Genomic DNA, 24084 nt, shown 5'->3' on the forward strand with positions numbered 1-24084 from the left:
GGAGAACATGAACATTAGGTTTTACACAAAACTGCTCATTAAACTGTCATTAAAGCAAAAGAAAACAAAAAAGCAAAAGCAAATACTAAAACATCTTAAATCATATTGTTATTCTGATAATATGATTTGTATCTAAAAGGTATTTTAAATGTCAAATTTATCAATATAATTGCAAACGACCACTTGTTATTTTATAGATTTTTAAAATTTTATTTATATGACCTTCAAACCAAAAATTATTCAGACACCAGATATAATTTTTGATATTTGTTTTAACTAGTGAATGCAGGACACTATAGTTAATTTATGTAAGTGAGGATAGCAAAATAAAGTAAACGGTGACATATTATATCCCAAAATTCTTCATACAGTGGACTACCAGTAAAATTGACCAAAAACTATTCAGACACTTTGACCTGAGCATGTTTTGCTTAGCCTAAGTGCATTTTCTTTAATTGCTAATGTGACCTTTTTACACCACAAACTGAACAAAATTAAGCATTGCTTGGTAATTGGTTGACCTAAATTGGTATCATCTAATTGTGTACTTAAATTTAACAGCTGAATAATTTTTGGTTGATTGCAATACATTACATACCTTTCTATCAAAGTTATGCGACATTATCAAGATGAATTTGTTCTGACACAGTTTAACTCTGAGTTCTTGTCATATTTTATTACAACCCAAATTCCGGAAATGTTGGGACGTTTTTTAAATTTGAATACAATTAAATTAAAAGACTTTCAAATCACATGAGCCAATATTTTATTCACAATAGAACATAGATAAATGTTTAAACTGAGAAATTTTACACTTTTATCCACTAAATGAGCTCATTTCAAATTTGATGCCTGCTACAGGTTTCAAAAAAGTTGGCACGGGGGCAACAAAGGGCTGAACAACACTTTAGAATAGGGAACACTTATTAACTATTAACTATGACTTTTCCCTCAATAAATTCTTAATTTGCTGCTTATTAATAGTTAGTAAGGTAGTTGTTAAGTTTAGGTATTGGGTAGGATTAAGGATGTAGAATAAGGTCATGTAGAATAAGGCATTAATATGTGCTTAATTACTACTAATAAATGGCACGGATACCATGTCCTCCGGGCTAAAGAGGAGGGAGACCTTCCAGCGTGTCATCAGCGTTCAGTTCAAAAGCCAGCATCTCTGATGGTATGTGGGTGCATAAGTGCATACAGTGTGGGCAGCTTGCATGTTTTGGAAGGCACTATAAATGCTGAAAGGTATATAAAGGTTTTAGAGCAACATATGCTCCCCTCCAGATGACGCTTATTTCAGCAGGACAATGCAAAACCACATCCTGCAGCTATTACAACAGCATGGCTTCGTAGTAGAAGAGTCTGGGTGCTGGATTGACCTGCCTTCAGTCCAGATCTTTCACCTATAGAGAACATTTGGCGCATCATTAAACAAAAAATACGTCAAAGGCGACCACGAACTCTTCAGCAGCTGGAAACCTATATCAGGCAAGAACGGGACCAAATTCCAACACCAAAACTCCAGAAACTCATAACCTCGATGCCCAGATGTCTTCAAACTGTTTTGAAAATAAGAGGAGATGCTACACCATGGTGAACATGACCCCGTCCCAACTATTCTGAGACCTGCAGCAGGCATCAAATTTGAAATGAGCTCATTTAGTGGATAAAAGTGTAACATTTCTCAATTTAAACATTTGTTATGTTATCTATGTTCTATTGTGAATAAAATATTGGCTCATGTGATTTGAAAGACTTTTAGTTTTCATTTTATTCAAATTTAAAAAACGTCCCAACGTTTCCGGAATTCAGGTTGAACCATTTTCTAAACTATAGCAAATAAATGTGATGATAAGTGAAATGTTGAAGGTGTCTGAATAAATTTTGGTTTGACTGTGTATTATACATATTGTGGGTATATGCATGCATTACTGAATATTGTTCATAATGTAAGGTCTACAATAAACAGGGCTTTTCATTTACAATGCTTTTTTTTTAAGTTTAGGTGGCAATTAAAGCATTGGAACAACTAATGCGTGGTATTGCATATGCAATACAAGATTATAGTCATTAGCAAAACCGGAGTCAGAGCTTACAGCTGTCAAGGTTTATTAATAAAAACAAGAGTTGTTTTAAAAAGGCATATGTTCTGTGTCCTGGAAGAATGTATATCAGCCCATAAAAAGTACTTGGACACTTATGCTACACTTAAAAAGTCATTGCCATATATATAAAAAAAATATCAAACAAAGTTAGCAAAGAAATTTTTCACTAATGTTATTGGCATCTTTAGTATTCATTTTAAACAATATATCTTTTGTTTGATCATTTTCAAACCTTTTTTTGGGGGAAAACATTTTGCTAGAAGTGTTTTGCTACTATATTTCCATAAATGCACTAACTAGTGTAACGATGACAAATTGTCTCTTAAGTGTCCAAATCAAAGTGTCCAAATCAGCAGATATTTCAATATATATATATATTTTTTTAATGTTCTCAAGCATAAAACAATTTAGGTAACACTTTACAATAAGGTGTCATTTGTTAACATTAGTTAATGTATTAACTAACATGAACAAACAATGGACAATTCATTTATTACACTATTTATTCATCTTTGTTAATGTTAGTTAATAAAATACAGTTGTTCATTGTTAGTTCATGTTAGTTCACAGTGCATTAACTAATGTTAACAAACACACAGTAGTAGTTAATTAGTTAATAGAACCTTATTGTAAACTATTACCACAATTTAATACTTGAATTAAAATAATTTGTTGTTGCAGTGCATTTGAAAAAACATCATAAAAATATAATGTAGGGTCTGCATATTTCTGCAAGTATAATGACAAAATAATTCCATAAAATCGGTCATATCTCTACAATATGGTAGAACTGTGTAAAGCAGCTGTACTAAAATTAAGTATGCTAAAAGTAGGAAACAAGTCTTTTCTGATGACACTGCAAAATGATTTATGGTGCAAAAACACTTATATTCCAGAAATAGCCTTTATTTAATAATTAATGCAAATAAGAAGTGAAGTCAGGGCAAGAAGCAAGTCAGTCTCAAATTTAATGTGGAAAAGCCTGAAGCCAGAGATATTTTCAGATTGAACTACATATGGCAGATTAATAAATGCAATCAATCAGATATTGATCTACTATATATTACTATTATATTACTGATAACTGGATAGTACCTCAAAGCTAAAAATTCAAATAAACACAAAGAAACACACCGGTATGACTAAAAACATGTATGGTGTTACATTTGTAACCTACTGTAAACAAGTTCTACTGTTCAAATAATAATCTTTCACATCACCATAACACTCACTGTAAAGCAAAACAATGGCAAACACCCCTGTAAATGTTTGTGGGGTTTCTTATAATTTAAAGGAATTGTTCACAAAATGTACTCTTTACCCTCAGGCCATCCAAGATGTAGAGGAGTTTGTTTCTTCATCAGAACAGATTTGGAGAAGTTTAGCATTTCATCACTTGCTCACCAGTGGATCCTCTGCAGTGAATGGGTGCCGTCAGAATGAGAGTCCAAACAGCTGATAAACACATCACAATAATCCACAAGTAATCCTCACCAATCCGGTCCATCAATTAATGTCTCGTGAAGCAAAAAAGCTGCTGTGTTTCTAAGAAACAAATGCTGTTGCTTGTAAACAGTGCTTGATTTGTGCATATTTCTCTCTTGACTTTCTTAAAGGAGAAAGCAATATTTTGAATAGTGGACTTATATTTTGCCCAGAAGCAACAGTTTAAAGTTAAAACATCTCATTGAAGGATTTGTTTCTTATAAACAGACAGCTTTTCACTTCACAAGATGTTAATTGATGGACTGGAGTGGTGTGGGTTACTTGTGGATTATTGTAATGTTTTTATAAACTGTTTGGACTCTCATTCTGACGGCACCCATTCACTGCAGAGGAGTATGCACTACATATAATATGTAACACATGATTATTAGCCTTTCTAGATAGTACAGTTGTGTGCTAGTCCTTTCTGGCACAGACACAAAGGTCAACATGGAAACTGATAAATATAGATATTTTTCATCTGGTGTCATTTTAATGTACTGTAATCTATTTCAAATAAGTCTAGCATATGTTGTAGAAGACAGAAGCGAGAGAGAGTGTGTGTTTTGTCATGATTGTGCTCTCAGCTGTGGGAGGGGTGTGTGTGTGTGTGATAACAGGCCTGAGTCAGACCGCTGCTACCTTCAGCTGCGCTTCAACAACACTCCAACACAAAGCCACAGACAAAATACTGCTATCTACTGAACAAGACAAAAGCTTAAGCACAACAGAAGAAATGAACTCACCCAGTCTACACTCACGGTGCATTAAATGAATAGAGCTCAACACGACACTGAATTATGAGAGCTCATAGACAGCATGTCTGAAACAAGAGTTACAACTCTAAAAATATCTGTTCATTTAACTAACATCAAAACATTCAAGAATTCAAGGCCACAAATCTTTGACTGCTTCTGTAATTACAAGAAACTACAGTAAATTAAAAGCCCATTTCTGCCAGTGGGTAGCTGACTCTAAATCTCATGCAGTGTGAAATGCGATTCATGTAAACTATCTGAACTAAAATTATTTTGAAATTCTTGTGCAATTTTATACATTCTGCTTTTACGAGATTTTATCAGGGATGGGTCACACTTTTTACTAGGCACTTAGAGAGGTTGACTAGTTTATCCAGACTTTCAAAAGGTTTCAGGAGACGTTTTGATGGTGCAGAAGTGTTTAAAGCAATCAATTACTTAGCTAAATATTAAGCTGGAATATGAAAAAATGTTTAACATTAACAATAGTTTGTTGGATTTTCTTTAAAACAATTTTCACTCAGAAAGTTCTAGTAAATTTCACAAATAACTACAAAGATTCAATGTGAAATTTTGAAGTAGAAAGACTGAAATAGTATTTAATCTTTATTTACAACTACATTGTGTGACGTTTAAATGAAATCAAAATATAAACTTTCCCTAAACGTATACATGTTTAACCTAAACTCCTGATGCTGAATATTACAAATTAATAATAAAGTATATATCATATCAACTTTGAATAAATATAAACTAAAAATAAATAAACATAAACAATAAGCATAACCTATAGTAAATATTAGTAAAACATGAAAAATATATAGTAATTTAATTATATAAATATAATACCTTTATCACTTAAAAATACATTAATAAGCAAATATAAGTGAGAGAACTTCAAACTTAAATGGTGGAGGAAGATGTTTGTTGTTGTTGTTTTGTTTTTCCAGTGCCTGTCTTCTTTTAAAATTAGAAACAAAAATGTCTAAACCAAAGGAACTCAGAAAAGAAAGTTTACTTTCTTGGTATATTAAGGTTAACGAAAGGAATTAAAACATTTAAACGGACATTAGATCTGCTTCCTGAATTTCTTCAACATATTTCTGTAATGATGAGAGCTTACTAATAATAAAAAACAGATAAACTGTCATCAGCCAAGAAAAGTCTTTCATAAAAACAACTAATAAAGCAATGATATTTCACATATTACTCATATTGCACTCATGAAAATTTGCCAATTAATGTTGTGATATTAGGCAATTAATAGGGTTGAAGTCTCTTGCCATATTTCTCTGGCAATTCAGAAATTACACCACAGTAAATCATCATGAAAAGTCATGATGAAATATTATTAATGTTCCCTGCCATCATAATACATGTTTACTTCAAATGAAATGCACTTCCTGTTAACCTCCATAAACCTTCAAAGAGCTTTAAGATTCTCCTCACATTCACAATATAATCAAAAGTGATGAACATTCACCATTTGCCTGTTTCTCTGTCTTACCACAAACACCTATTCATAACCAAAGATCAAAATAATGTCCAGGGATTCATGACAATAAAAGTCAGTCTAATAGTTCTGACACATGATTAATATAACTACGAGCGTAAATAAAGACACAAATGACTGCATTCGTGAAACCACAGTTTCCTTCCATATAAACTGAACTCAAAGTATTTGGACTCACTGTCTGAATGCGACTACATTATGTACAAATTATATTTGGTTTAATATTTTGTAATGAATTAATCAAATGGAATGAATTCTAAGTGTACTTCTTAAGTGCCCAAATCGTTGACATCTATATATGATCACTTACTAGTAGACTAGTGGTCAAAATACATTTTTGGAGCCAGTGTATAATAATTATTATTATTGTTAAATCCTCATAAACCAATTTCTTTTTAATGACAATAATAGTGTCTAATACCAAGTCACCAAGTTGTAATGAAGTAAAAATGGTTTTGAACTGAACAGGAATGCAGTCATGGGAATGAATGAACAGATTCTTAGATGTCATCCTCATTCATGTATCCTAAATGTACAGTCAGCAGCACATAAAGTAGCCATAGAAACAGTTAAATAAAGCTTTAGGCGCTCAATTTGCAGCATTTAGGTTTCATAATAATGTGTTATGAAGCAGAACAGCGGGGTTGAGGTTGTGTGTTTGTGACGAGGCCCCCTGTGTGGCCTACACACACACACACACACACACACACACACACACACACACACACACACACACCCACTCAGCCTCCAATTACCCACGTAATTCTTTCCAACCCTCCTCAGTAAACAACAGCGAATTAACTACAACCCTGAGAAACACATATACCACCTCACATAGGACCGGAGACACAGAAATAACGCAAATATCAGGAGTAACGCCTGTTTACGTAGCTACAAGAGCGCTAGCTTTAGCAGGAGCAGAACCAGCGCGGGCTGTGTCTCAAATCCCAGCGAGCTCACTACAGAGACGGCGTCTCACAGGCGGCGCGCGCGCAGGACGTCGGTGATCTGTAGGATTTAACTTACGTTGCCTATCTAGGCAGCTCGCTACGTTTTGAGACACGGCCACGGTCATGATGCACAAACACCATTATTATTTACATTCTATATTAACGCTTTAAACGCAGTAAGATTTAGCTAATCGAGTCTAAAGCATTTTATGTATGTACTCACTGTATATAAACCTCGCGTTTCTGTTATAACAACAGTTATAAATGAAGAATGGATGTTGTTTTCATGATAAACAGCTTGACCCAATTAAACGACTCCAGCAGCAGCGTATGTGAAGATGCTTAAATGAATGGCGGTAGATGAAGCAGGCCTGTTGTTTACCTCTAAGGACAGGTGAACGAGGGCAGCGCTCCGGTGAGCTCCTGTGCTCCGGAGGAGAGCGCCTCTGCCGCGGGATCAGCCAAGCGTCCAGCGAGCCGCTTCCTACCGGGCTGCCGGGACTGGAGCTGCGGTGCTGGGCTGATGCTGTCGGTTCGGTGTTGCTTCCGACTGAGATGGAGGAGGAGGAGGAGGAGGAGGACGCGGGAGGGCGGGTTGGGCTGTGCTGCTGATTTCCACGCAGGAGCTGGTAGGGCACCGTGGCGCGAATGGGCTGCAACCGGCTCGTGTTGCCGGCGGAGGATGAGGATGATGCTGCTAAAGAGGAGGAGGATGAGGAAGAGGAGGCGTTGATGGGGGACCCGTCATTGCTGCGCCTGACCCGACCTGAGTGCACAGGTGATGCTGACATGACTGAACCTAACTATGTGGTAGTTGCGCTGCAAAATAAAACTCAGGCATTCATTAACTTAAGTCATTAATTAAACTTCTTTAACAGTTACAATGTTGGTGTAGCGCGCAGCTTCGGTTTGTCGGTTAGTGCGCTGAGTTTGTAGCAATGTAGTTTCCCTGAACGATGTTTTGCTCCTTTAGTCATGCAGATGTTTGGTTGACGCTGACTAGTCTTTAAAATGTGTCAGAAGGAGTTCATCCGAGTCTGGAAACCTAAAAAAAGTTGACGCTTATCGCGACTGTCGTGTGTCTCAGCACCCCTCTTTTGCCTGGTGTTCCTCCAAATGACAGGCACTTCTGCTGCGCAGTCACTGAGCCGCGTGGGCGGGAGCGTCCAGCGCTCTTACGGCCTCTGATTGGTGCATCGCGTGAACGAACTAAAATATGATTGGTCTGGTGAAAATGATGGACGTAGAGAGAGCCAATGGATTCATTGTGGTTTAGAACGGTTGGGATTGTAAACTGATTGACTAATCTGAAGGTGCAAACATTAGTACTAGATAACACAGATGGTCAGTGTAACGGACTTAACTGTGTAAGCAATGGAAAAAGCGTGAGAAGACGTTAAAGAGAGGCCGGGGCTAGTTGTCACAAGTGTTGTATCTCAAATTATAATGTTTTAAGTAAAACAATATAATAGAAATGTGGGGTTCTCTGTCAGTGGTTTTATATATTGGTTTCAACCATGCAGAAAATATTTTTCATACAGCTGCGGTGCAAACAAGTGAACCACATTGACATACATTTAGACAAGGGTCAATTTACAATTTAAAGTCAAGCTGTCAGGATAAAAATGTCAGGCTGGAGCAAGTTGTCACGTTTTAAATTTAATTTGATAATTTTGTTAAACTTAAAATTTTTGCTTTTTATGTACTCTGTAGGAAATCTGCGATAAATCCTTAGATGTGCTGAAAAATATTTACAAGATTTGAATATAAAAAACAGCAAACTGCAAGAAAACAATGTTATCAAATGAGATTTTAATGAAACATCATATTACATGCTCAGAATTTAGCATAAACATCATGTGGGATCAAAACCAACGATGAATTCTGTTCCAGATATGAATCGATAAAGAATCCAACATAGGAATTAAGGTAATATAACATAATATTTACCTGAAGAAGTGGCATTAAATTATTTTAGAGATTTTTTATAGAGAAAACACAACACAACTTTGATTACTTCAGTACAGTGTTTTGAAAAGGATAGGTCAGTCAAATACATAAGGAGGAAGCCTAGATTAAATAACCATGTCGGACATACAGACAAAGACTAATAAAATATTTTTTTAATAAACAAAAGTGAGATATGAAGTGGTATCAAGTAAAGTACAGAGGATGTAAAGGAGACACAGCTAAACTCCTGAGTGCATTGTGTAAATAGCAGCACGCACTATGATCAAACCCATCCATTAACTGAAATTCAGATGAAAGAAAAACAAGAAAAAACAGTTCAACAACTGTGTGGCCTATTCAAACAGAACAGTAAATCCTACTAAAACCCATGTGCATGTTTTTGCAATCAAGCTTTGTTCAGATTACATATCTGCCTCCCAAAATGGGGTGTGTCATGTTTAGGCAGAACTTCAAAACGACATGCATTAAAACCAAACACCACCAGTCGAGGTATGCATATTCACAAAAACAGAAGAAAAAAAAGCACACTTTTACAAAGAAAGAGATATGATATTGGCCTATTTATAATGAGCCCTGCAATGTCTGTCTCGTGATTTTAAGTGCAATCCATTCATAAGTAACTTAAAGTGATACGTGTAATTTTTGTGATGTAAAAATACTTCATATCCCAGCATAATATTTAGAGACAACTACAAGTAAGCTATATTCTATCCTGATTCCCCTGAAAAGTGCGAAACACTACATCAGTATCAGGACATTGTTCTGTTTGCACATCCCAACCAGTCATCTGACTCAACCTATAGCAAGAGTTTAGGGCGGGACAATCTGTTTGACTGACCAATAGCAGACAGGGAGCGTTTTTGCTTTGCCTTTAAGGTTTATAGGTACTAAATGAAGAGTTACAGTAAATAGTGAACTAGCCAAAAGGCCATTATGATTGCCATTTTTAATATATATTTTTAAAAATATAATTTGAATTAAATACTTCTATTACCAAATTATTTATTTTACATATGTTTAAAGATCATTGAGAGATAGATTACAATAAAATACATTTCCTATGTATCATGACTGCTTTCAGTCAATGATCTTAAAACCGATTCCATAAATTACAGTGAGTCTTTGCAGAAATAAGAAAACACTAAGGAAGGCCAACACAGACCATGACGTCTGAAACATCAAACAGCCCAATGCAACTACTAAGAAACATAGCAGTTTCCAAACAACCCTATTTCAGTTCAGCATGTCATCTTATGCTACAGGACCCCACAGTGTCGAAATGCAAAATTGCACAGATTTTACACCCGTAAAATTTGAACGACATTTGAAAACGTAAAAAGCCGCAGGTCATCTTATAAATACTCATCTACTGCGTTAAAACAAGGCAGTAACGCTCATCTCACAATCAAGTGCAAGATCCTGAGAGATGGTAAACCATTTTGATGCTAATTTATTTAAACTAAAAGGACAATATGTTCAGTTGAGCCCAACACCCTTTAGTCAGTGACTGATTTTTGTCAGCTAAACTAGATCTTCCTTTATTTAAGAGGCAAACGGTTAAAGAGAATCTTGACAACCAAAGGCTCATGGTTCACCATGTGTTTAGTGATATAACCGATGGGCAAAAAGTCATGGCTCACAAAGCACCGAGTTCTCCAAGGTGAAGTCATAACAAAAGTTAGCTAGTTTGTCACTTATGTCATGAGGCAGGATGATATCGGTTCCAAAGGGCAGGCCCGCCTGCATGGCCACAATGTGTGGTGCTAAAGTGAAAGGTATGTCTCCTAGAAGCTCAGGGAGGGCCGGGGTGGCGTCTACTGCGTGTGTTTCTGAGGACATCTTGGCAGACGTGGGCTGGGAGGAAGGCTGAGTCGTCTCTGTAATTCCTCTGATCCCGGCACTGGATGGCTGAACAAAAAGAAAGAGAATCCGCAGTGAAAACTGAGAAACCGGATCTGTTATTATATTCATCACAGCATGTGTGACTCAACAACTGTGCCATTTACCAAATTGCCACTGTGAGCAAGCTCTTTAAATCCTCATTAATGCTGGTCGAGATCAGATTTTACTCATTTTCATCAAGGTTGGGTGATAGATGTCAGATATCGATTTCTTGATAACTGTTATGACTGCATGAATTTTATGATCTATAAAATCTGACACATATCAGTACTCCAAAAAAGAGCAAAGGCTGCAGCCGCAGAGATGAGAAATCTGGTCTTGTTTGAGGTGGATGAGGAGTCATTACAGGCCTGAAACATCTCGATGAAGGAAGTCACATGCTGCACCACAGCTAGAGCTGAACTTCACACTTTAACACAAGTAATGAGGCACACATGCACAGAGTACATAGATAATAACTGGTTTAAAACTGTTTGTAGATTGGAGTGAATCATTTTTTAATCAATGTAAACAATTCTCATTCAACTACACTACTGTTCAAAAGTTTGGGGTCAGCAAGACTTAAACTTATACATTAAATTGATCAAAGGTGACAGTAAAGACACTTATAATCTTACAACAGATTTGTACTTTTAAACCATCTATTCATCAAAAAATCCTGAAAAATAAAAACTCAATCTGTTTTCATTGATGATAATAATAAATGTTTCTTGAACAGCAAATAATCATATTAGAATGTTTTTTGAAGGATCATGTGACACTGAAGACTGGAGTAATGATGCTGAAAATTCAGCTTTGCGTCACAAGAATAAATTACCAAATTAAAAAATACATTAAAATAGAAAACAGTAATATTTCATAACATTACTGTTTGTTACTTTGGTGAGATTAAGACTTTTTCTTTAAAAAAAGAAAAATCTTAATATAAATCTTACCAACCTCAAACTTTTGAAAGGCAGTGTAGACTGTAAAATGTACAGTAGTTTGTGTGTAGTGGTGTATTAATCAGCTCAAAAACATCATTAATTAAGGTCAAATATGAAACTAAATGCACAAAAAGATGTTAGTTTATCAGTGATTAAATGAGCAAAGCTTTCCATTCATGGCTGAGACTTAAGCTGGTGTGTCTGGTGCCGGTTGTCAGAGTTGTGGAGTTGGTTTCACACTCTTACCATTCCTGCTTGTCTTATATCAATGCCAAACACATGTCAGACAGAGAATAATAATCTATTAATGTCAGTTCTTTATTGTAACATGAGACAGGTACAGGCGAAGCAAAGCAGAGCAGTCCATAAGAGTTGAGCACTATATTCCAAGTGCTTTGAAACCATATGATGAGAAACAGACTAAAATTTGATTCATTCAAAATTGAATTCTTGGTATGGTATGGAGAAGAGTAGCTAGGACGTTCTGTATGAATAGCCTCTTTTGTGTTTCAAGGAAAAAAGTAAATCAGCAGTCTTGAAAGACGTGAGGGTAAGTAACTGATCAGAACGTTCAACTATTCGTTTAAGCATCTAAATAAGGTTTCTGATAAACTCCGCTTTTGTGTAGCTCATAAGACACATTTTGCTGTTGATTCAACTCTCTGGTCATTTCCGTGGATGTGCTTTTGTGGCGTTTCAACAGCTATCCTGTGAAGTGTCATTCTGTTCCTGTCAATGTTTGTCCATGTTTTGCATGTGGTGTCAAGTTCGTTCCCCTAAAAGTCAGCATGAAATGGAAATTTCAATCATCATGTCTTCCTTATCATGACTGAAACAGCTTCTTGAACAAGAAAAAAAAATGTAGGGTGGGAATTGATTGGATCGTCAGATCGATGTTGTTTGCTGATTGCTGCGATGGTTTCATGTGAGTTATAGGTTTCTGGAGGGATTATTGTTTTGCTTGATTTCATTGTGACTTTAACATTAAAGCACTGTGCAGTTTTTGTGGCCAATGTACCTGTATTTCAGGAACTATGTGACCTCCTTGGAACTCGCAGAAGTAATTCTTTGGAAATTCACATCTAACTGCAAGTTGTCAGGCCTCTTTCACAGCTTTTTTTTTTTTATTATGTGGTTTGTCCATTATTTTGTCCACCTGATTGTAAAACGCACTTTTTCCATTCACAAGTCAACTCCAATAACTCTAGGCTTATGGGTTTTGCGAAAGCCCCTCTTATTCAAAGAGAAAGAGTGAGACTGAGCGTCTTTCATTAGCCACATGTCTCCAGGCGGTGTTGTGGAACAGATTGCTGAATGGCAGCAGCACATGTTGGCGCTGTTCAGTCCTGCCACCTGGCACCTGTCACACACCCGCTCAGCCAGCGCAACTCAAGGGGCTCTTTCTCTCTCGTCCAGCACACAGCATATGGAAATCACGCCGGCCCGCTAACACTGATTACTCTATGAGCGATCCTTAAGATTTAATTACTCACAATTACTTCAGGATCAGACTGAAAACGTAACTCGATACGCAGCTCAAAGCAAAGAATGTTTGGATGTTTTATTATTCGCCAGGTCGAAATCTTGAGTTTGATCACTTAAAGTACTGCACATCTTTTCTCAACAAACATGTACACCATTACCTATGTTGCCATCAAAAGTTGGGAGTTTAACTGATGCGCAAAATTACTGAAATTATTAAAAACATTTGTGAATAAAGCAGTTTCCATCTCAAAAGAACAAAATCATCACTTTCTGGCTTAGAGTATCAATAATAAAATGAAAGTTGCTGTAACTGGGGAAGACTGTGGCTCTTTTTTCCTACATAATAAATGACTTGCACCAGACGAAATGCAATAAAAATACGCTGTGCATTCAAATACCATCAGTTATGGGTTATGGGAGGTGATTATACCAAATGATTTTGATGATAAACGTTGGCTCAAAATTACTAAAATTACTTGAGATGGTGTGCAATGAGATCGCTGCACTGGTTAGTTCAGTTATCCAATCACATGATCTGTTGAGGCAAAGGCACATGATGTTTTTGATGCACACTGAGGAATTTATTCAGTTAATTTGTTTCCATAGCAGTTTATGCATTATCAGTTAATGTATTATCTTATTGGATAAAAAAAAAAAAAGCAACTCAAGCGATGATTTATGCACATCTTGGCATTTTTATCCAACTTTTTTATGCAATATCCCAAAATTTGCATAAAAATGGGTGGATGGAAACATAACTACTCAGTCTTTACAGAGATTTTTCTCAAATAACAACATATTTCTGATTGATTAAAAATGACAAAACACCAAAAACAACCATGAAGGTGCTGTCAAATTAGTGAATTTTAACAAGCTAACAAGATCACTGTCAATAGTGGAGTGATGTGTAAACTAACATTCAAACCCACAGAGCCTTCTATTGGTCAACATTTAGAATTTGCATGACCAACTTGAACATGTTGCGAAATCTGTAAGGGGAAATTTATCCACATTTCCAGATTTTGTGAATTCCTGCTGAAATGACTGGATTTTTCCAACTGAAATAATGCTAAATGTGATTGCACATTAACTATATGATTCTCACTTATGTAGTTGCCATGCGATACCAGAATTTAAGTTATTCACTGATAATTTTCCCCTCCAGTGAACTGTTAACTTGTAAACCTTTGTGACTGGATTAATCAGTTCAATCTTTTGAGCCGGTGCTTTCAATGAACCGGCTGATCTGGTTCACAAATCACACTGAATGATTCTCACTGACTCAGTGATCCAGTCAAAACACAAATTCATGGCAATTCATAACTATTTTATATTTTGGTGAACTGGTGGCTAATTCGTAGAAATTTGTATGTTTTTATACAATCTGCTTATGCCACACTGACGTTTAGGTTTATGGATGGGGTTAGGAGTAGACCTTCATGTTTTACGAACGTGTATGAATCATACTGTACGAATTCATACAAAATCGCCACCCTGTATAATAGTTTTCTCATGAGATCATGTTGGTAGTTCTTACATTAACAGCTCACTGGTTGGGAAAATTCTAACTGAATAATGATTTAAATTTCAGTCTCATAGTTAGACCTTGCTATCTGCTTAGGATAATGTATATCAAATAACCGTAAATGTTTGAAGTTTGTTGTCATACTATCACTACATAGTTGCAGCATAAATGGATCATTCAATAAAGTGAAACAAACTCACCTTAGATGGTTGTACTATTACATTTGTTGTGGGCTGCTCAATGTTAATGGACTGAATCTTCTGTCGCTGCTCCTCAACAGTTTCACCTGAAAAGCAAACAAAATAAAAAGAATGAATAATTTTAAAATCAATCAGAGAAGAAAGGCGCATTATTCAGCACACAGCAAGCCCCAAAGCCAATCACGGACCCTTCACGGCAACAGCTTGAATTTCAGCAAGAATAATTGATTTTCCTTCGCTGCCAAGACAATAATGTGGATTAACTACACTTAACAGGGTACTTTTCTGATTACATTAACAGATTATGAAGCATTAGTCCATCAGGGTACTTACAGTCACAATCAACAATGTTACTTGACTGGAACCTGCAACACCTCGGAATCATAACCACACCCTAACAGAACGATGTATGATATATACATCCTCCATGCAGGACCTGTTGTTTACATCTTTTCCGTGTGGAGCTGCAGATGGTATAACTCCTCCTGGAAAACGAAACCCAGCCTCTTCCTGTTGCTCTTGAGAATCACAGAGCTGAATGTCTTGGTGAGCGTCTGCTCATCTCTGGGGCCTTCACACACACACACGGCTCCTCCCTGTTATTACCAACAACACCTGCACAAATAAGTCCCTCTGAGATGCTGCCCATTGTTTCTGTTCTAGAAAAAAGCTTGTATGACTTGTGTCTAATGGGGCGTTCACACTGAAAGCAATATAATCACTGGAGGTCACAGGTCGTGGTGTTGGTTGCTAGTAGCTGTTCCTCCTGGACTGTAGTTTCCAACTGCATCATGAGGTGGGTCACATACTCTGCTCACATTTGTTACAAATCTGTTTGTTTAAAACTACCACCTTTAAATGCCAACAAATATATAATTTGCGGCAAAATTCTGTCAGTGTGATTTTTTTAAAAGACGTTCCATACCAAAAGGAAGTAGTGATGCACCAAAATAAATTTCTAACCAGAACTGAAAGCTTCCTTTCATTTAGGTATTTTTTTAGCCGAAAACCAAAACTGAAAATCAAGTTTGGGTAATTGAAACTAAATTTGAGTGACTGAACTCAACTGTTCAAGGTGTTGTGTTCGCAGGTGATAAACTAAAGGGGTCATGAACTGCCTTTTTTAATTATTTTGTACTGTTCTCTGAGGTCCACTTAAAATGTTCAAAAAAACATCATAATTTAGAGTAATAAGCTATTTTCTATCCTGTTTTTGACCCTCCCCCACATCAGAACACTCTAATGCTGTTTCATGCATTCTGAGTTATTTACACTGTTAAAGGGTTGGATTCCCATGTTAAACATGGCCAAAGTTTCAAAAAACGATTTGGAATATTTCTGTGCCAAATACACTCCTTCCGGGTTCATATAAGATTCGGAACGTTTTTTTCGATCATGGAATTCCTTGTATGGGCACTTCTCTCAGAAGAGTGTGCGCACAACTAGAGCCCGACCCATATGGGTTTTTGGGGGCCGATGCTGATATCGATATCAGGGAGTAAAGAAACATCCAATATCGACATATATCAGATATTCTTTATATGTATATTATAGTATAGTATCAGTCAAACGTTTGGACACACTGTATACTGAAATGTTTTTGTTTTGTATTTTCTGGTAATCTAATGAACACGCAGAACATGAGGATGAATTTTTATATTCACAGACATTCTATATGACATAAGTCTATATTGCGGGGTTTTTTTAAGTGTACTGACCTGTTTTATATTTATTCATCAAAAATATGACAAATTCCAAGTTATACAGTATATTACGTTTTTATGACTGGATTCGGCGATTCCGTCCGCATTTTCTGCATCGTGGAAATCATAGGGGCCTACTAATGTAGCAAACAAGTATGATAAGCTCATTGTGAGAGTAAAAGACAGGGACATTGTTTAATTACTTTATAGAATTGCGTCTCACCAACTACTGTAGGTGACAACGTAGCACTAAATCACAATTCAACAGACTCAAGCCACCACTGCACTGCCGTCTATTGGACTGCAGAAAGATATTAAAGGTGTAGTAGGACATCTTGGAAAATGCTAACTTTAGCCTGATAGCACTGAAACATACGTCTCACCCTCCCAGCAAATCACAAATCGTGACATGGCAGTTTTAAGGGACGGGGTTAACATTATATTGGACTTGGAAATGCTCATGACTCTTTAGCTCCGCCCACGGCACGCCTCAGCTGGGAAAAAATCTTTCTTTTTATAAGTATGATAAAGACTCTCTGGAGATATGAATGAAGCAACACTACTCTATAGGTACTCAAGATGAACATGAGATTGCATGAAACTGTGTGTGTTATGTCCCCTTTTTTTAAACACTCTTCTGGAATGTACTATATCTGTTTATGCAGATTTAATAACTATTGCAGTGAAACAAATGAGAGCACATGGACACATTTACATTTAGAAGCCATGTTTATTGAATTAATTCACCGCAGGTAATTATTGTAAACTGGTAATTAGGGTATATTAAACCCAATCAAACAACGTTAGGAAGAAAAAACACAAAACTACTCACCGTTATTGCCTGTATAACTTCAGCTGCAATACATACAATTTCCAAGAGCACTAAATCCGTATTAATTTATCATATTTTATCACTCTTAATATTTTTTGCACTGTCCATGTTGTCACTGTTGCCTTTTAATCTTCAAATTGTGAACATGAACTGGGTGGTCCTGGGACAGGATGAAATGGATGTGACAAATGCAGTCGACTGCTTAAAGACGTGAGCTATAACATGCAACACAACAAACTGACCCTTCACTAAGCTCCCACCTACCTTATAGCAACGGTTGTTATTTTACAAATCACATATGGTCAGTATCATTTGCACTTCAAAGTCAAAAGCAAGGAACACCTTTCCCCAAGAGAAGCGGATCTGTGGCACAGATAAATAATGCAAAGTAAGCCTATATAGTCTCCCTTATGTGCTGTCAGAAAAATCACCGTAGCCTCGTCACCCGGACTGAACCACAAACCCAGGTCAAATAGGCCTGGTCTAATGTGCTGGAGGCGATCCGCTCACACTCTTGATCTCCAACCACATGCACCTGATGATACAAAGTCAATGACATTACAGACGACTAATTGTCAACTGCAAATCCATTCATGCAAGAAAAAATAACTGAACTTACTTTTTTTTTTAAAAATCTGTTTTGTGACTCCTAAATATTTATGACCACAAATAACCAAACCATATTTAGAACCATTAATGCTCCAAACAGGACCAACAAGTGCATTCTGCTTCAGCCTGAGAAAACTGTTTTGTCCGTTTCCGGTTGAGCCAGAGCTCTTGATGCTTGGGTTGAGTTCATTTCTACCATACAATTCTATCCTAAAAGTACTGAGACTGGGACACATGAAGAAAGCTGCACTTTGGACCGGATTAATTACATAATGTTACATCATATACGGTTTGTGTTCCTGTTGCCAAGCACACTACTTAAACCCACAATGAAGACTGAATAAAAGAGGTTTCAAACATCAAAACAGACACCGATTAATTCACTTAGTTACGAAATGAACCTGAAATGCTGAGAAAGTACTTAGAAGATTAGGACCAAAAAAAAAAATCAATAGAATAATAATATTTTATAATCATTTTATAATACTTCAACTTTGCATAAAGAATAAGTAATAAAAATAAGTAATAATTTATTGTAGAATTAGGCCCAGATCCAAATGCACTCTGTAAAACCAATATGAAATCACAAACTGAGCTTATATTCTCTATTATCTATCATTGTAGCCTTTCTGACATCCTGACAATAGTTAAAATGCAGTAATTTAATACCGGTTAAAGTGGAAATCCAAAAACTGCAGGCTTTGAATAAACATCAACTTCAAATGAAAAGCATCACGATCCCTCCTCTGTTCATTTCCAAAGCTTCCTCACAGCATGGTTAGCCTAAAATTGGAGAAGCATTCGAGTTTGCCAAACATCCATCTATCCTCAAATATTCAGCAGTAATTTTCCATTCCCCGGTTTGCAATATTTCCTCAAACTACATGGGCACATGGAATGAGCTATTCAAACCTGGCTCGAGCCCTCAGTCAACATATCCTTCACTTTATGAAGCATGGGATCTCGCTTTCCCTTTGACCTACATTGCCTCTAATATAGTTACAATGCAGATTATATGATTCCTGTCTGCCAGAAGTGCAAATATGTGTTACAGTGGAGCTGTCAGACAAGTAGAAAACATAAAAACATAAAACCTAATTACTGCAACTAGCACAGCAAAAGGAGGAGGTATGTGGTTTCAATGTATCTGTCAAGGTTACAAAGTCAATTCATTTGACCGACGCTAACCCATTCATATCCACTCCAGGTACGGGAAAATGGGGCACAGAGAACCCCAAAATATGACGCACTATGGCCTGATTAATCATACTAAGCACAGAGTAAGAGAAATCTTTTGCTATTGACGAATTGCAGCAGGGGTGTCAAACTCAGTTCCTGGAGGGCCACAGCCCTGCAGAGTTTAGTGCCAACCCTGCTCCAACACACATGCAATGTAGTTTTCAAATAAGCCTAAAGGACTTGATCAGTTGGATAAGGTGTGTTTAATTAGGGTTGAATCTAAACTCTGGAACTGAGTTTGACACCCCTGAACTACAGCCTTCACACTAAATGTGAGGATTGAATTATACCCCCCTCTTGTGGTAGATCAGCATTAACCAAACAATCTTGTTGTTGTTTTTTGGTTTATAGTTAGGATTCTAGTTATACATTTTTTTTTTTGCATGGCTGTCTGTGTCGATGGAAAGATAAATAGATAAACACAATAAACGGATAGATAGACAGACAGATGTGGACGTCAACTAAGAAAATAAAAATAAAATGTAGACAATAATAAAGGCACTTCTAAAAATGATCAAATGACTTACCAATGATGACAAATCCATCAGTTTCTCTCTCAGAAGATTTTTTGGCTCCATCATTCTTGAATCCGAAAAACTTCAACATCTTGTGTGTCTGTTGAAGGTCTGAGTCACCCAACAACAAAGGTGATATGCTGTTACGAACAGATTTCGAAATTAACCGAGTTTTACAATTCAGATTGATCTAATATTTATGGATTCGAAAACAGAACGAACGAGGTCTATTTAAAGTTATAACATGGTATGAATTCTGGGATGTTGTTTTGTTTTTTCCTGGACAGCTCTAGAGACAAGCAAGTTAGCAAGCGTTAGTTTTGAAACAGTCACGCGCTATGCTGCCATACAACATTTCTGCAGAAATACTGTAAACAACAAAAATAATAATCTCTTTGAGATAAATACTGTCTTACTTTAAATCATATATGAATAATATTTCACTTCGGTTGTAGTAAAAACCGAGCTAACGTTACTCGACTGAAGTTTTGTTTACGAGTCCTTCCCACGCCGTGTCCAACTGCTTTTTCGCTCCGTGTGAAAACCAAAGCAGGAAGAGGTTTTGTTTCGGTTTAAAAAATACCTACATAATAATAATAATTAATGTTTCTGTAATATTTTACTAACACCCCTTTACATGGAGTGTCGCGCCGACACAAATGTGAAAATCGTGATTAGAAAAACAATTAAAGTGCTTATTAATTAATCAGGATTATAATTACAAATTCTATATAAACACAAATAATATGTTGTGCCATCTTATCAATGATCGATCAAGTAAGAATGTATAATTATGGGAAAATACCATATTCATGAAGAAAATTCACTTTTTTTTTTTTTTAACAGAAATGAAACAGTATAACCTAGTTACTTCTTGAAAAATAGTAAAGCAAAACGCGCTACGTCTCTGTGAAGCTTTTAAGCTATTTATCGCTGCTCTCTTTTCCTGATTGTTGAATATCTGCTCAACAAAATGTTATACTGTATTTTGATATACTGTTAATTATACTGTTTACTGCTCATTTGACTTGCAATACAAATACAAATAGTAATAAAACTAATTTTAAGTGTTCAAAAGAACCGATTCGCGGAAATGATTCGGACTGGTCACAACTAGGAACTAGTCAACAGGTCATTTGTTTCTAACGGTTTTCTCTGACGCAACGGAAACGGTGTCATCGGGGAAAAGTTTTCCCGCGGTTCTGGTGTTAGACTCGACTGGTTGGGAGTCCTTTCGGGTTTTATTTTTTGTATGATTTGTCATAAACATCCACAATGACAGGCGTTTACGAGTCTCCGAAACCCAGAATCAATGCGTCGATGTTGGCTCAATACATCGGTCGATCAGTCTGCTTAGTTGGACGCTTGGAAAAGGTATTATTCACCTATTATACACTAAGTTCGTTAATAATAATTTCAGGCTATTAATGTATTTACTCCGCACAGAAGCTTTTAACGGTATATAATGAAAAATAAAAGTGAATGATATATGACATGAGTGTTTTTGAGTAGTTTTCAGTATAATGTAACTGCAGGAAGAGCATATCAATGCGGATTGTTATGCAGAATTAAAGTGATTTCTGTTTTGTTGTGTACTGACAGGTGCATCCATCAGGAAAGGCTCTTACGCTGTCAGATGGAGAAGGAAAGTCTGCATCAGTGGAGCTCAATGAACCTGTGAGTGATCAGATCAGTGTAACTTACTGCAGCTCTCTGTGTTTTGTCTCTCTTTATTAATTATGATTTTTTTTTCTCTTCTGTCCTGTTCAGCTGGATGAAGAGCTGAGTGGGATTGTGGAGGTTATTGGGATGGTGTCGAACAAAGGAGCAATTATGGCTGTTTCATATACTCAGTATCGAGAAGACAAAATCTCTTTTGGTAACTACCCATTATTATATTGATTCTGAGTTTTATTTTTGTGTCATTGCATGCCGTGGTATGTAAATCATTTTAATTTGTTTTGCAGATCTGGAGCTGTACAACGAAGGCCTGAAAGTTCTCCATGATTTTCCCCAGTATTACCCGTTTGAGGTGTCATTAAGTGGTTAAACTGCACATTTTTATTTGCCTTTTACAGTTTCTGTATAATTGGATATTTACTGTGTTTGTAAAGAAATATGTAAACATTGTTGTTTTGTTTTTGTTACTTGAAATAAAACCTTAAAACCCTTGGTTACATTATTGGCCATACATTGACAAAATATGTTTGGAATTAATTTACTGTTTTACAGTATGTTTTTTTTGTCATGAAGCAAAGCATGATTGTGAGGTGAAATTTAAGAAATCAAACATTTTCTGTAATTCATCTGTAAAATCTAGCACATCAATCTCTCATTATAACTAATCTCTCAACTAAAAAGGATTTGCCTTCATTAAGCCACTTGATTGAATTATTATGAGGAGTTGGTGTGTTAGTTTTTACAGATGAATTACAGAAAATATTTGATTTCTTAAATATATATTTCCAACTGAAGTGAACATTTTATTGATGTGTTTGTTTCCAAATAAGGTTTTTACATGTTTAAATTCACATCGACTACACAAATACAAAAAGGATGAGGTTATATGCAAGGTTGGTCTACAAATGTTTTTTGTTATTATTCTAACTATATACAATAGAGGGGGGATCTAGGTTAAACGATTGTTATGATGTTTATATGGGCAGATTTCTATATTATATAACTGACAGACAGAACATCTGTTTTTACGACTGCTTTACTGAAAAAGGTAATATATGAGGTTGGTCTACAAACATATTATACATTCAAAGAAGAATCAATTTATTTATATTATTAACCAAATAATTTTATTCTGTGCTTTTCTCCCAACGTTTTCTGAAAGTGCCACCAAGCTAATTTATTTTTGTCTTTTTTCACACAAATTTCACTGTTCTGTCTGCTTATATATTCTACCACTAGATGACAATAAAGTGAAAAACTAAACAGTCGGGGATCTGACAGATTGTGACTTCCGAGTTTTCTAAAACCAACCCTGCATCCCAATACTCATACTATCTGCTCTGAATAGTATTGAAAATGACTAATATCACAGAATTTAGGATGGATAGTATGCACATTGGGACGCAGGCCAAGACAAGGCTTTAAAAGTTAAAATGCACTTTTTCTTTAAGGATTTCTACACAATAAACCTATAAATGTAAATCACTTAGGAATGAAAATCAGATACAAATGTACTAACCCTCAGTCTATCCAAGATGTAGATGAGTTTGTTTCTTAATCTGAACGGATTTGGAGAAATGTAGCATTACCTCACTTGCTCACCAATGGATGCTCTGCAGTGAATGGATGGTGAGTGGATGGACTTTTTTTTTTAACTGGAGGTAGCATTTTTATGGATTATTGTTATTTATGGACTCGTATTTTGGTCAGAAGCTAAGGGACAGATTGTCTTGTCTGAATTAAGACTATTTTCAGAAAGCCTAACTAACATTGTTCAGAAAATGTGGTCTTATACAACAGTGAGCAGAGGACACTATTTCCACTGACACTCATGGGAAACTAAAACCAGAATTCTGGAATGTTCTTTAATAATGTGAGGGAGGCTAATATTTCTATGGGAAAACTTGTACCATTACAAAATTCATCAATCAGTAAATGACAAAGTGTCAGAAGGGGGTGAATGAGCCAAATACCTCAAGCATTCACTTCACTTATTACCATGTTAAGTAACTCCCATATGTTTATGACAAGACAAACCATCTCCATCAGGATAAACGCCATTAGAATAAAAGATGCATTCAGATATTGTAGTATTTATATGATGATCAATAGGTGCCCTTTGTAGTGCTCACTGGTGTGGTGAGGAGTTGCCTGAGGTCAAGCAGCTGCCATATTGTTGCAAGTTCACACAGGAGTGTGGCAATATCTGTAGCTAGCTTAGTATGTGGAGAAATATGTAAAGAATTGACAAATTTTAATATATTGGAAAAGAGTAACATCATATTAGGCTTTAAGCCAGCTATTTCTATCCTTTGCTGTAGTGTGTGAGTAAGAAATATCAGATTACATTTCCAAACATTCATTTGGAATGACATGAAGAATCAAAAAAAAAAAGGGAGACAGATCAAATCCAGAAGAACTGTGGCAACGTCTCCAAGATGCTTGAAGAAACCTTCCTGCATAGTTACCTGAAGAACTATGCACAAGTGCACTGAGGGCAAAAGCTGCTTTAAACACAGGATTCATTGACAAATGAAATCTATTCATGACATTATTTTTGAAAGCATTTTCACTAAAACTTTAACTGTACTGTAGCTTTGCAGGTAGGTTTCTTGAAGCATCTTGGAGACGTTGCCACAGTTCTTCTGGATTTAGTCTCAGTTTGTTCTGTTTCTTTCCAGAC

The 24084-nt window shown here is 36.1% G+C and overlaps 3 protein-coding genes across 5 annotated transcripts in view; 1 reads left to right on the forward strand and 2 right to left on the reverse strand.

Annotated features, from left to right (window-relative positions):
• The window catches only part of glcci1a (glucocorticoid induced 1a), a 43624-nt gene extending 35636 nt beyond the window's left edge, over positions 1–7988 (reverse strand). Inside the window, exon 1 of the mRNA XM_058752879.1 lies at positions 7197–7988. Coding sequence (XP_058608862.1) covers positions 7197–7605 — 409 coding nt within the window. The 5' untranslated portion in view covers positions 7606–7988. The remainder of the gene's footprint in view (positions 1–7196) is intronic.
• Positions 7989–8609: 621 nt separating this feature from the next.
• On the reverse strand, positions 8610–20388 carry umad1 (UBAP1-MVB12-associated (UMA) domain containing 1). 3 transcript variants are annotated; one of them, XM_058752882.1, is made up of 4 exons: positions 20138–20388; positions 19734–19861; positions 14824–14909; positions 8610–10693 (listed from the first exon to the last, which is right to left on the reverse strand). In XM_058752882.1, exons 2-4 carry the CDS (start codon positions 19810–19812, stop codon positions 10415–10417), a joined length of 444 nt encoding a protein of 147 aa, XP_058608865.1. In that variant the 5' UTR covers positions 19813–19861; positions 20138–20388; the 3' UTR covers positions 8610–10414. The 3 variants fall into 3 exon arrangements, with proteins under 3 accessions (XP_058608865.1, XP_058608864.1, XP_058608863.1); XM_058752881.1 differs by having other exon boundaries at positions 19734–19832; positions 20138–20387; XM_058752880.1 differs by having other exon boundaries at positions 19734–20386.
• Positions 20389–20860: 472 nt separating this feature from the next.
• rpa3 (replication protein A3) lies at positions 20861–21900 on the forward strand. Its single transcript, XM_058752883.1, has 4 exons — positions 20861–21095; positions 21324–21398; positions 21492–21600; positions 21689–21900. The coding sequence occupies exons 1-4, from the start codon at positions 20997–20999 to the stop codon at positions 21769–21771; spliced, it is 366 nt and encodes a 121-aa protein (XP_058608866.1). The 5' UTR covers positions 20861–20996; the 3' UTR covers positions 21772–21900.
• Positions 21901–24084: the final 2184 nt, after the last annotated feature.

The sequence above is a fragment of the Onychostoma macrolepis genome, chromosome 19 (genome assembly GCF_012432095.1).
Source record: "Onychostoma macrolepis isolate SWU-2019 chromosome 19, ASM1243209v1, whole genome shotgun sequence".
Taxonomy (NCBI): Eukaryota; Metazoa; Chordata; class Actinopteri; order Cypriniformes; family Cyprinidae; genus Onychostoma; species Onychostoma macrolepis.

What these genes read in the sequence shown, in the direction of transcription:
- umad1 (XM_058752882.1), bottom strand. Translation starts at nt 19,812, where the DNA reads ATGTTGAAGTTTTTCGGATTCAAGAATGATGGAGCCAAAAAATCTTCT. An exon ending in TGATGGATTTGTCATCATTG is followed by an intron (nt 14,910 to 19,733) that starts GTAAGTCATTTG and finishes TTTGCTTTTCAG; the next exon opens with GTGAAACTGTTGAGGAGCAG. An exon ending in TAATAGTACAACCATCTAAG is followed by an intron (nt 10,694 to 14,823) that starts GTGAGTTTGTTT and finishes CTTTTTGTTCAG; the next exon opens with CCATCCAGTGCCGGGATCAG.
- rpa3 (XM_058752883.1), top strand. Translation starts at nt 20,997, where the DNA reads ATGACAGGCGTTTACGAGTCTCCGAAACCCAGAATCAATGCGTCGATG. An exon ending in TAGTTGGACGCTTGGAAAAG is followed by an intron (nt 21,096 to 21,323) that starts GTATTATTCACC and finishes GTGTACTGACAG; the next exon opens with GTGCATCCATCAGGAAAGGC. An exon ending in CAGTGGAGCTCAATGAACCT is followed by an intron (nt 21,399 to 21,491) that starts GTGAGTGATCAG and finishes TGTCCTGTTCAG; the next exon opens with CTGGATGAAGAGCTGAGTGG.